The 13,287-nt window shown below is 34.9% G+C and overlaps 1 protein-coding gene across 2 annotated transcripts in view; it reads right to left on the bottom strand.

Moving 5' to 3' along the window:
• CNOT6L (CCR4-NOT transcription complex subunit 6 like) overlaps positions 1-13,287 on the bottom strand; it is a 71,745-nt gene that overhangs the window by 10,600 nt on the left and 47,858 nt on the right. For both annotated transcript variants that reach the window (XM_016422998.2, XM_056803251.1), the window contains exons 9-10: positions 2,151-2,302; positions 751-978 (exon numbers count right to left, since the gene is read on the bottom strand). In XM_016422998.2, the coding sequence (XP_016278484.2) occupies positions 751-978; positions 2,151-2,302 (380 nt within the window). The remainder of the gene's footprint in view (positions 1-750; positions 979-2,150; positions 2,303-13,287) is intronic.

Here is a 13,287-nt window from a genome sequence, read left to right as displayed (position 1 = left end):
AAGGGTGAAGTGGAATGACACAAAGGGCAGTCTACAAATAAGATGTTAAACTAAATTATTAAAAATAATTCCCCTCAATAAAAAATATTATGGAAAATATAAACACAGAACACTTAACCCACAAATTATCCCCTCAAATTCTGCAGCAAGGAAGAATAATGGGTTTTGTTTCTTGCAAGCCAAAGAAACAAGACTACTTCTTTTCCTAAAGTTATCTGGCAACATTTTATATTGCCATCCATCATATTAGCAATATTACAGACCAGGCTATGTAAGAAGCTAGTTAACTACATTTCCCTCAAATACTTAGGATTTACTTAATGTTTGTAAAAATCCAAAGGAAAAGAACAGGGTGGAGAACTTAAATAGCGCTAATAGAATAATGTTGAAAGATAAAACACACACACACACACACACACACACACACACACACACAGAAATTTAAAAAGAAACATAAAATTATTGCTTTGAATCTGTTTAAAGAATCTACATCCAAAGAGAACAGAAACTGGTACCATATTTGACTCTAACATTCAATAAATACCACAATAATATATAATTGGATGATTTTGTACTCATTAAGTTACTGATTTTATGTCAAAAGTACTGATTTAATGCCAGTCATGCCAGAGTTAAATGATCTGGAAAATGAAATCCTTTCCTGATATACATTTATTTGGATATGGCTACGAATATATATCAACTAAAAGTAAATACAAAAATGGTAAGGAAGGGATCTCTTTTTCATACCTGAATCTGGCAATGAGTTAAGATCCGCACATAGCACCAGTGGGATGGAGTTAGGATCGGCAGATGGGCTACCAGGCCTGCTAGAGGCTTTCTCCAGGATGTTTTTAACTTCTGAGACAAACATCATAGTTTGGATGAGTTTCACATCAGAATATTCTGGATCCCAATGCATGTGAGCATTTGCCACAATAAGAAGCTGTTTGTCTATAGCGTGAATAGGCTTCATACCTAAATTCAATAGTTTAAAAAAAAAAGAAACCAAAACTGTAAAAATCTCCATGAAAATATAATCACCGATATCTAAATCAGTACTATCAAAGGTTATCTCTCGAAAACCATCTGATAAAAATCTTTTTGACTTCTTTTTAGTAGTCAAAAGTGTTGAGTGCCAGGGAATTTTCCTTTGGGAAATACTACTCTTTAAACAAACAAATTACGTTACCTAATTATTTATGACATCTTAGGACTCAAGTTAATGTTAGCAAGTAACATAATCCACCCTCCCCACAAACATTCAATGCACTCAAATCACAGTCCAGATTGTGAGGATGAATTTAGAATATAGGTTTACATAGAATTATACTATTCTATTTGTCTTGAAAATACCAAGGTGTGAGTAGAGTGTGAATGTAGATCAAAGCATTCAATTTTTTACTTTATGTGCATTTTGGATCTTGGTTTTTAATATTTGGATTTTATGAGTATTCTCTCACAAAAACATGGAAATATGTTGTATGTATGATCATAGCTGTACAAATCAGATCAAATTGCTCAGTTTTGGGGGAATGAAGAAGAAATAGAGGTAGAAAATTTGGATCTTACAATTTCATAAAAAGAGTTAAATAATATTGCATGTAATTTGGGGAAATAAATTATTACGTTTTTACAAGAAAAGATGTATTAAGGCATGAACACAAGAGTAAACACTCCATAATAAAAAGGTCCCATGTATCACACTATACAACATATGTTCCAAGGTGCTACTTAGAAGCAACAAAAAGTAATTAATTTATATAAATGCCTTCTTTTCTCTGCTGTTTCCCAACTTCCCTTGGTGATTTTTTAAATTAAAGTACTGCAAGGTAGGTAGAAGGAAGAATAAAGCAACTAGTTCTGGACTGTAGATGACAGTATTAAGGTTTAGGATAGCAAGTAAAAGAGCTAAGCACCGACTCACCAAAAAAAGGCAGCTAAATATAAGAGGTTAAACTTTAAAAACATACATTTCATCTATTTCCCATTTATAGACATTTTAGAACAAACTATTTAAGGACCTTTGCATCACAACTTCCCTTTCTTCATAAAATGCCACATTTTAGCCTTACCTGACATGTATTCAAACTGAAAGTTAAATTACTAAACAGAAATCAGCTATGATGCTCCCTAAAATAGGTACTTACCTGAGCCAAACAATTCTTTGTGGACCTCTAAAACCACAGCCACACCAATGTTGTCCTTTGTCATGACTCTATTCAGCATGGCTTCCGATCCATCAGAATTTGCCATGGCCACTTGGTTAAATTCTACTGTGTGTTTCTGCACCAGCGTGAATCTGAAAGGCACAATCAAATTGGAAAGATATGGAGCTCATCTGTGCTTACATGGGGCAGGAACTGTCAAGCCTCAGAACCACTCCAGAAAACCTGCTCTAGGGACAGAAGAGAGATTCTCAATCAGTTCACTGGGAAAACAAAAGTTCAGTATAGCTAATTTCAACTGCAAGCCTACATATCTTATATGTATTTAAAAACATTTTAAGATGAGTTCCACAGGTTCCGCTAGACTGCCAGAAGTATCCATGGCCATCTGGAAAATAGGATGTCCTCAAAGAGAGCTATGGGGAAGGGAAGCACAAGATCTTGGATAGAAATATGGGGTTATCTATTAACTGCCTCTTTGTGACTGTAGAGCTTTCTTAGCAATACCAAAGGTCAAGAATAGGGGTTGAACTAATGTTCTTATTAATGGTCTTTAGTAGATCTAAGATGATGATTTGGAAGAATGAAAGAGTGGGGAGATTTATTTCTACTCCCCTTACATCTTGCTTGTTGGGTCAAACCCATAAAAAGTTTGGATTCTTGCTTATATAAAGGCTTGAGGTAAGCAGGAGTTTTTACAACTGAATGCAAATTTCTCCCCTTTCCCCTCCAGCAATCTGTTGGGGTAGTCTTCAAACACCATTACCAAACACTTCAAACACCATAAGCCCTCTATTCAACAAATATAATTTGCCTTCTTGAGATTGTATAATTATAGTGTTCACTTTTAGGGAAAATGCACAAGGAAGAAAGAAGCAGAGTGTTAGGTAGAGTCACGGCAAATCTCCTAGCCGCTTGAGGCCAAATAGTTCCTAAAATAGGAATATGATGTAGATACTGTTTCCTACAACAAAAACAGGGATGTTCTTTTACATTTTAAGTTTACAGTTTGTTTCATGACTTTATAACTATTTAAAGGCTTTATCAAAATGTTTCTTACTGACTACAGAAATTAATCTGGAGTTTTACCATGACAACAATATATTTCTTACTCAACCTACAAGTTTCACCTCCTCCAGGAACCCATTTTGCATTGGCTTTTTTCCCTTGCTTGCATTCTGAAAGGACAATAATGCCTTGTGTTTTGGGAGTTTTATCCTTCACCTAAAGTGCAAGTGTTTTATTCGCTGGATCTCCCACTTAATTACCTTTGGTTCTTTTCTGTTTTCCACATCATTTACTGTGGAATGATATTTCAACATAAAGCTTTCCCTCGTAAATGCATTTTTGTCTCTACACATAGCTAAAAAGCAAGTCCCTATGAATGTTGGATGGAGAAAACAAGGAAAAGCAAATATACAAAAATTGAGAAATTTTGTCAAAATTCTTGTGTTCCCTTGATGTGTGATAGGGCAACGTTATTTTGAAAAGAGAAAACTAACTACAAATCAATTTCTGGCTGCTGCCAAAATAATCTAAGTCTCATCACAATGACCTTTACATGCTTTAACATAGGAAAGAGTTATATAAGTTGCTTTAGACTATATTAGAAAATTTTTCCATTTTTGTTTACAAAATAGTCATTTTATTTCAAAGGCTTTTATTTTTTAATGGGATTTCTTAAAACTATTTTTAAAGAGGTAAATTACAGGAAAGAACAGAGACTATAAATGACAATATAGGAAAATTTCTCAAAACCCTAGGACTAGGGTTCCTTCCTATCTAATATTTTCATGTAGGTATAGGAAAGGAATGTATAAGAGAAGACACAGTCCTTACCTGTGATTAATCAATTTTCATATATCATAAATTGATATCATAAATCAATTTTCACATCAGATATTAGCAAATCACACTCTTTTTGTTAAACTATACAAACACAAAAACAGGAGCATTTCCATATAAAATTCTGAAAATGTATTTTAAAATCTTGCTACATCTGGCCCACAGTAAATGTTTAATAAATTATATTTAGCATAACTACACATTAGATCAACATGGTAGCTCCAATGTGTAGTATAAGAGAAAAAAGTTATGCATGAAATTATGGACATAGAAATTAAGGGAAATTATTAAATATGAAAAACAAACAGGTACATAAAGTTATTTTTCTTTCTTTGAAAAAAAGTTTGGTGATATTCCTTTCCTACCTATATACAAATCCAATCTCTAAAGACCTCATTAAAAATAGCAAAATAAATGAGACATGTCAATCATCAGGATACCAATCAAGAGTCGAGTCATATTGATCAGAGTTCATAAATCTTTCAAAGTAACTTTTCTTTACAATGTAGCTATTATTGTATATTATCCTGAATTGCTCATTTCCCTCTGTACCATTTTAGACAAAATTTTAAAGATTATCTCTGAAACAAACCCTTTGATCACATACCAATATTCTAAAATCTCATGAGTTTCCACTTTACTCAAAAGAACTGAGCTACTCCAGATTTGGCAAACATGGATCCTTTTTGAGGCAAAGGCCTTATATTGCTATAGTTTTGTGAATAAGAGTGTCAATATTCATAATTCAGTAATATAGAACATGGCTCTAAATTCCTTACCAGAATGTTTTTGGAATAATTGTAGCCTCTTCAAATTTTCATTTACTAACTTTTATACCTCAGATATAGAGCCCTTCATGGTTATTGATAAACTGTCTTCAAATACTTTGATCTTTGTATCCACTAGGTAACGGCTCATCTAGTAAATTCTTCCATATAGATTGTGGATAATAGACAAAAGTAAGAGAAACTTGTTAAGAAAATATATGTTCCCTCAATTATCTGATTCCTTTAAAAATAAGACCTTCTTACTCATTTGTGAACCCCTCTTACCTATTTAACCATGAACCCATATCTATTAATCTAAAATCATAAAGCCTTTTGATCTCTAACAAAGGTTTACTCCAGATTGGTTGGAGTCCATAAGAAAGTAGAACATGTATAGGGAGGAGTTGACTAGCCAAACCAAAAAACTTTCAAATTTCTCTTTTACCTTGGAAGACGACTCTGCTTTTTAGGTCCTATAAGTTAACAGAATATACTTTACCAAGGAGTAATTTATTAGATAAGGTAGATAAAAAATTTTCAAATCCCCTAGTAAAGCTATCTTTCAAAAGTGGCAAATTGGATACCTATTCAGCAATTTTCCACAAAAGTCTCTTTGAAGTTGCTGTAGAATTCAGGAGATAGCTGGAAGCTGTAAAAGGCAAGGAAATTGTTTATACAGTCCCTAGAGCTACATACAAAATTAGAATACTTGAAGTTGTCAAATTAATTAATCTATCATAGTGCTTCAGGTTGTGCTAGAGCTTCTTTCTTAGCACAAGTGGGGAAATACAGAAAAAACTTTCAAATACATACATGGGCATCCTTGAAATTCCAGGCACATCTCACAAGTACCCAAATTCCATGAGTTACTAGTATGAAAAATGGCCACCAAAGAGATCGGTATAATCTTAGGCTACATGAGAAGTGGAGAGGAGGCAGGGAATGTTCTTGCAGTTTTCTAATAAAGATACAGAGCACTCAGGAGGGAAACTGGGATGTTGATGAGCTTTGAAGATCAGTGGAAATAAGGATGGGAAAAGACAAGAGGTCTTTGTGGTGAAAATGGAGATATATGCTTGACAACAATAAACAGAGATAAGAAAACTAGGTATCAGTTCAAAAGAGACAATTTAGGTTTGACTTAAGGAAAAAACAGAACTATCAAAGGGACAAGACTGCATCAAATGGGAGCTTTTCCCTGACTGGGGGTCTTCTGCTAGTATTTCACGTATAACTTGGAATGGTCCCATTCAACTCTTTTAAATACTTTTTAAACATATCCAAAGTACCGTGTGCTTTAAACAAATCATTTTGATTGCAAGTATAAACAAACATTTTCTACACAAAAAATGGGGAGTAGTGGGAGGGAAGGAAAAAAAAATCACAGGTGCTAGGTTGAACATATTTACAATAAATGTCATGGGAAAAAATGATAGCATAACTTCCACAATTAAGTTTCAAAGCCAAACATTTAAAAATTCCAAAAGCAACCTGGAAATGAGAGCCAGGAAACACTGAAGGGAGGAAAGAGATATAAAAGGTATAAAAGAATAATTTATCATACATGACATCCTTGAGATAAGAATATGGCAAATATGGTTGCCAAGTAACAAATATATTATCATCTGAGGTTAAAATCTTAAGTGTGCATGGGCCTTTAAGGTAATATGAGGTTTTCCTTTGTCCTTCTATTTCATCCCTTATGATCCTACCTGAATATTTGCAATGATTATACATGTTCATTACCTCAAACCAGTGGCTATTTGATTTTACATACAACTGATCTTAATTCTACCCTACAATCTTCAAGCATTTCTAATATTGGTGCTTTGACCCATTGCACCCTCTTTGTTAGGGATACTAATCCTTCATTCCTTATAATTATTACCCAAAAGAGATGGTTCCAAACCTAGCCAACTAATTTCTCTGGACACACTAGTCTGTCAATATCCCTCAAATTATGGTACCCAGAAAAACAAACCAAAACAAAACAAACCACGTAATTATTAAACCATCAGAAAGCACTTATATTTGATGGAATATTGTGATGCTTAAATGACAGATTTACCTGGTATCACATTCATCTCCATCAACAAGACTCCTGTGCTCTGCACCTTTGGATTTTTTCTCTGCCTGCCATGAATATGCAGTACTTTAAAGATAATATTATTCTTAATGACATTCCATTTGGACAACACTTCTTATGCTGCCGATTCACAAATCTTCAGTAAATAAAAAACCCTAATTCCATCCCAAATATTACTTATTTGTTTTAACCTAAGTATGAGCACCAAAAAGACCTGAAAGACTAATTCTATGAGACCATACCTGAATGATTTAATTTTATGAAATGTTTACTTTGAAAACTGTTTTTGCTTGCCTAAGCTTTCTTTTCTTCTGAACTCCTCTATTTTGTTTTATTTTGTTTTGACATAAATGTAATATTTTTGTCAACACTACCACCAGTACACTATTAGGGACTATTCATTCCAATTCATGAAGAAAAAGGAAGAGAACAAAGTACCTTTAAAACAAAAAGGCCTAGGGACCATAATTTGACATTGTATGCTGCCTTGGGTACCTTGATTTCTCTCACTTGCCAGAAGGCAGAAAATATTCCAGTCCACTGAAGACAGGACTAGCCTCAGTGTTAAATTCATCTTGGAGTTATATTTATTTCACTGTGTTAGCGTCATACTATACCATTTATGAGGTAATGCTCATTGTTTTTCTTTCTTATTCCCCTCATCTCAGTCACTCGCCTCTTTCTAATTCATTAAATTTTGTCTATGATTATCCATTCCCTCCCAAACATCATTCTCCCTCAAATTCCTATTTGCTTCACTGTAAAGCATGACAAACAAAAAATTATGGGCACATGTATATGTAACCGCTTTTATCCATTTCTAATCAGAATGAAGTGAATCAGATCCCCACTCTCCTGCCTCCTTCCTTCTGAATTATGAAAAATAAAGTTCTACTCCCACTGTCTACACTATTGCATGACTTCATCTAATTTCCCTTTTCTTTTAGTTTTCCTTCACAGCCATTATCTTCCACCTTAGAAATCAAGTTTGTATTAATACCATGTCAAAGGAATTATAAAGTGACTTGCCCAAGGTCACCCAACTAGGAAGTGACAGGTCACATTTGAACCTAGGACCTTGCTGAGTCATCCCCACTCCTTCTTTGTTCTCCACCTCACCCACAGGACCCCTAGGACTCGAGTGTGTCTATGTTCCTCTTATTTAATTCTCTTAATATGCTTTATGAAGTGCTGAATACTTATTTCTGCTTCTGAAAACAAAGTGCTATATCCTCAGCTACATAAAGCAGTGGAGAGAGCACTAGGCCTGGAGTCAGGAAGATTCATCTTCATTAGTTCAAACCTGGCTTCAAACACTGAATAGATGTGTGACCATGGGCCAGTCACTTTCCCCTGTTGGTCTCAGTTCCTCATCTATAAAATGAGAAGATGGTAAACTACTCTGGTATTTCTGGCCCCAAAACACAAAAAGGTGTTACAAAACATCAGACATAACTGAGAGACTAATCAATTTCAACAACTATATCATCATATAAACCTTTTTAATGCTAAGATCAATGTATCTTTCCACAATTTTTTTTACCTTTCCTGCTCATAATTGTTTGGAAGTCTATTCCACTAAAGGTCAATTTCCCATCACGGTCATTGTAAGGCTCTGAAATAGTTTGAAGATTGCCTCTGATTTCTAACACAAGGTGTCAAGACTTATAATTCTGAGTATAGTTTCAAGGTTTGTGAACTACTTTTCTCTGGATGCTTCAAAATGTTTTCTTTTGGGTGACTGGGAGATATTGATTCCAGTAGCTTTCTTGTTGGGAGTTCTTTTCTTGCAATTTTATCAGTGGATTCTACCTTTATCTCTGATTCTAACAAATGTCTCAACTTTTCATTTCTGAATTTGTGAAATATAGGATAGATTTTTCCCCCCTCATTATCAGTTTTCAGGGAATCCAAACAATGCTTCCTCCTTGACTTCTCAAAGGTTCAGGCTTTAAAAAAATATTAGATGTTATGATTTGCTCTATTTCAATATTTTTATATTGTTCTAATATTTGTTGCTGACTAAATGAATTATTAATTTCACTTAGGCTAAATTATAGGGAATTTGTTACTTTCTCTTCTAAGCTACTTATTTCTCTAATTCTGTCAAGCATCTTCACTGAAGTCCTCTTTGATCCAGACCTGATCGCCTCTTTATTAGGAGTAGGGGGGAAAAGATTCAGAGCACTTAATGGCCTCCTTTGGTGTCTCAGGACACAGGGATATGACTCTGAGAGTCCCTGGTCCTAGGCAGTCTAGGTCAGAATGTTGACAGTTTACTAGTATTATTCATAGTGTCTTTGTTCACCATCACTACCCACCACTTGCAACGTTTCTACTCTTGTACTTGCTATGAGTAGCTCACATTTTTACAGCATTTTGACAAATAGCCTAACAGGACTGACAGGAATATGTGCCCTGTCTTTTTAAACTTTTTAATTATCTTCTCTTATGAATTTGATTTAAAAAAAGAAAAGAAAAAGGAGAGGGGAAGGAGGTTCTCACGCTGCAGGGGTTTATTACTTCATATAATCAGAACACACATACACTATTTTCCAAATACAATCTAAAAGAATGACTGGTTTCCCAATTATTAAAAGAAAAGCTGGATGAATTTACATGAGTGAACTTTAACTCACTAAAACATTGCTGGGAGTAGTTTTCCTCTCTCCAATTGTACTATGAAGCTGAAAAAAAATATCAAGTAAGGATCTCAAAAGCTCTGATGAATTATAACTCCATAGTTCTATAGTCTGATGAAAAATAATCTACTTTTTCTTCCTGATTCCATTCTCCCCTCCAATGCCATGGGAAATGCCACTTGGGCATTACTTCCTCAAAAATCTTTAGTACTCTTAAAAAAAAATCCTTAGCTTATCATTTAAGAATTCAACAATATGACCCAAATTATCCTTTTTGTAGCTTTACTTCAAATATACTAGACATATATATATATATATCAAATTGTTACTCATCAATGACTGCTTCTCAGAAAGCAATTTCAATTTCTTCATTCCCGCCATTCCTCTTGCCTGGAATGGCTTTTGTAACCCAATTCACCACCACCCCCGGCACATTCATAATCCATGTTGAATTCCTACAAAGGCAGACTTTCAATAAACACTCCCTGATCGCCACCCTAGAAGTAATCTTTGCCTCTTCAAATTTGTGACACTATTCATATGCCCCTATCACTGTCATTTCTGCCTTGTTTATGAGGTGGTTTCATGGTTCTATGGCTTCTTTCCTTTACATGAATACACTCCTTGAGATCAGGGAACTGAGATTCTGACCCTTTTCCTAACTGTATCCTCACAAGCCTCTGCATGTGGGAGGGTCTTACTATTTCAGAACTCTGGGAGAAAATTCCTTCAGGCCTGGATACCTGACTGGCCTCCTCCTATACTTCTGCAGGCTTTCCCTCCTCTTCATGGTGCCCTTTCAAGTTTCAGCATCATTCCCTTTGATAAAAGTCAGAAGCAAACTAAGAACTGCATGAGTCACCTGTTGTCTATTAATATTAAACCATGTCTTCACAGATAGTCTGTTTCAAGAAGCATTATCTGTGTTCTAGGTATAATGCTAGACACTGGAAGATGAAAGGGCAAAATTTCAGGAAGGAGTTCACATCTATTTAGGGGTATTGTACCCTAAATGTAGCTTTCTAAACATCTTTTTTGTTGTCCTTGGCATTTTTCCCCTTTTTTAGAAGACTCAGACCATTCTGAGCATTCATTAGCTGATATTCTCAGGGGGTTCTTGTAACTGTTTTTGACTACTGGTTATGTTCCTTCTGGAGCTAGTTATGTTTCCCAGTGGAAACATCTTCCCAAGTTCAAATCTAACTTCATACAAATGTATGTGCAATCCTGGGCAAGTCTCTTTGTCTCAGGTTCCTCGTCTATAAAATAAGCTGATGAAGGAAATGTGCAAACCACTCCAAAATCTATTTCAAGAAAATCCCCAAAAGGGGTCAGAGAGTCAGATACAAAGTAAACAAATGGGTTCCAACATTCTGTCTCCTTTAATTTTCAGTAAATGTCTGAAGTATATTTAGTGCCATACCCATCAAACTGTTTTACTGAATTAGAAAAAAAAACATAACAAAGTTCATTTGGAAGAACAAAAGATCAAGGATATCCAGGGAAATAATGAAAAAAAATATGAAGGAAGGGGGCTTAGCAGTACCAGATCTCAAACTATACTATAAAGCAGTGGTCATCAAAACAACATGGTACTGGCTAAGAGACCAGTGGAATAGATTTGGATTAAGTGACCTCAGCAAGAAAGTCTAAACCCAAAGATCCCAGCTTTGGAAACAAAAATCCACTATTTGATAAAAACTGCTGAGAAAATTGGAAGACAGTATGGGAGAGATTGGGTTTTGATCAATAGCTCACACCCTACACCAAGATAAACTCAGAATGGGTGAATGACCTGAATATAAAGAAGGAAACTATAAGTAAACTAGGTGAACACATAATAGTATACATGTCAGATCTTTGGGAAAAGAAAGATTTTAAGACCTAGCAAGAGTTAGAAAAAAATTACAAAATTACAAAAAATTACAAAATGCAAAACAAATTAAAAACTTTTAGTATAAACAAAACCAATGCAACCAAAATTAGAAGGGAACCAACAAATTGGGGGAAAAAATCTTCATAACAAAAATCTGTGATAAAGGTCTAATTACTCAATTTATAGAGCTAATTGTACCCCCCCCAAAAAAAAAAAATATATATATATATATATATATATATCTCAAGCCATTCTCCAATAGATAAGTGGGCAAGGAACAGGAATAGGCAATTTTCAGATAAAGAAATCAAAACTAATTAATAAGCACATAAAAAGGGTTCTAAATCTCTTATAGTCAGAGAGATGCAAATCAAAACAACTTTGAGGCATCACCTCACACCAAGCGGATTGGCTAACATGACAGCAAAAGAAAGTAATAAATGTTGGAAGGGATGTGGCAAAATTGGGACATTAATACATTGCTGGTGGAATTGTGATTCAACCATTCCGGAAGGCAATTTGGAATTAGACCCAAAGGATGATAAAAGACTGCCTGCCTTTTAATCCAGCCATATCTCTGCTGGGTTTATAGCCCAAAGAGGTAAGAGGAGAAAATATTCATAGCTGCACTCTTAGTGGTGGCCAAAAATTGGAAAATGAGGGGATGGCGAATGGCTAAACAATATGTGGTATATATTGGTGATGGAATATTATTGTGCTCAAAGGAATAATGAACTGGAGGAATTCCATTGAACTGGAATGACCTCCAGGAATTGATGCAGAATGAGAGGAGAACCAGGAGAATAACATATACAGAGACTGGTAGACTGAGGTATAATCAAATTTAATGGACTTCTCTACTAATAACAATGCAATGATCCAGGAAAATTCTGAGGAACTTATGAGAAAGAACACTATCCACATTCAGAGGAAGAACTGTGAGAGTAGAAACAGAAGAAAAACAACTGCTTCATTACATGGGTCGATGGGGATATGATTGGGGATGTAGACTCTAAACGATCATTCTAGTGTTAACATCACCATGGAAATAGACATATAAAACCAAGTGAAGGGGGCAGCTGGGTGGCTCAGTGGATTGACAGCCAGGCCTAGAGATGGGAGGTCCTAGGTTCAAATCTGGCCCCAGACACTTCCAAGCTGTGTGACCCTGGGCAAGTCACTTAAGTCTAATTGCTTAGCCCTTTCCACACTTCTGCCTTGGAACCAATACATAGTATTGATTCTAAGGTGGAAGGTATGAGTTTAAAAAACAAAACAAAAACAGTGGAATTGTGCAGCTATGGAAAGGGGTGGGGAAATGGGAGGGAAAGAATACAATTCTTATAACCAAGGGAAAATGTTCTAAATTGACTAATTTTTAAAAAACCACAAAAATTAACAAATTAATAAAAATCTGTAAGCATTAAAAAATAAAAGCTTAAATAAAAAAAGTGTTGCAGACCCCCAAAACCTTCTGTCCAAGGATATGATCAAATTTCATGAAGTATGAAACCAAACAGGTAGTCTACATATGATTTCATGACTGAGTCCCACAAATGCATTCTCCTTAACTAAAGTTCATTAACATTATGGATTCATAATGTTTGGTGTGGAGGAAGAACAGTATCTTTTTCTTATAAGCCTCTTGGGAGATTAGATAATTTTTCATTCCATTTCTATCCTCAACAAATTACAAAGTTAAGCACATAGTGGGTGCTTAATGTACATTAAGTGATTTATCATTTCAGATTATATACTCAAAATGATTGCTCCTATCCTCTTGAATCTTATGCCTTTCAGTAACAATGGTAACCCTATTGGTCTGAATTTATTTTGAGAAATCCCCTTCTAAGCAAAAGATTATCTGTACATTCTCTTTCTTCACAATACAAAATCCATCAGG

The sequence above is a fragment of the Monodelphis domestica genome, chromosome 6, assembly GCF_027887165.1.
Source record: "Monodelphis domestica isolate mMonDom1 chromosome 6, mMonDom1.pri, whole genome shotgun sequence".
In the NCBI taxonomy this organism is placed as follows: Eukaryota; Metazoa; Chordata; class Mammalia; order Didelphimorphia; family Didelphidae; genus Monodelphis; species Monodelphis domestica.
This window is presented reverse-complemented; position numbering and strand designations above follow the sequence as displayed.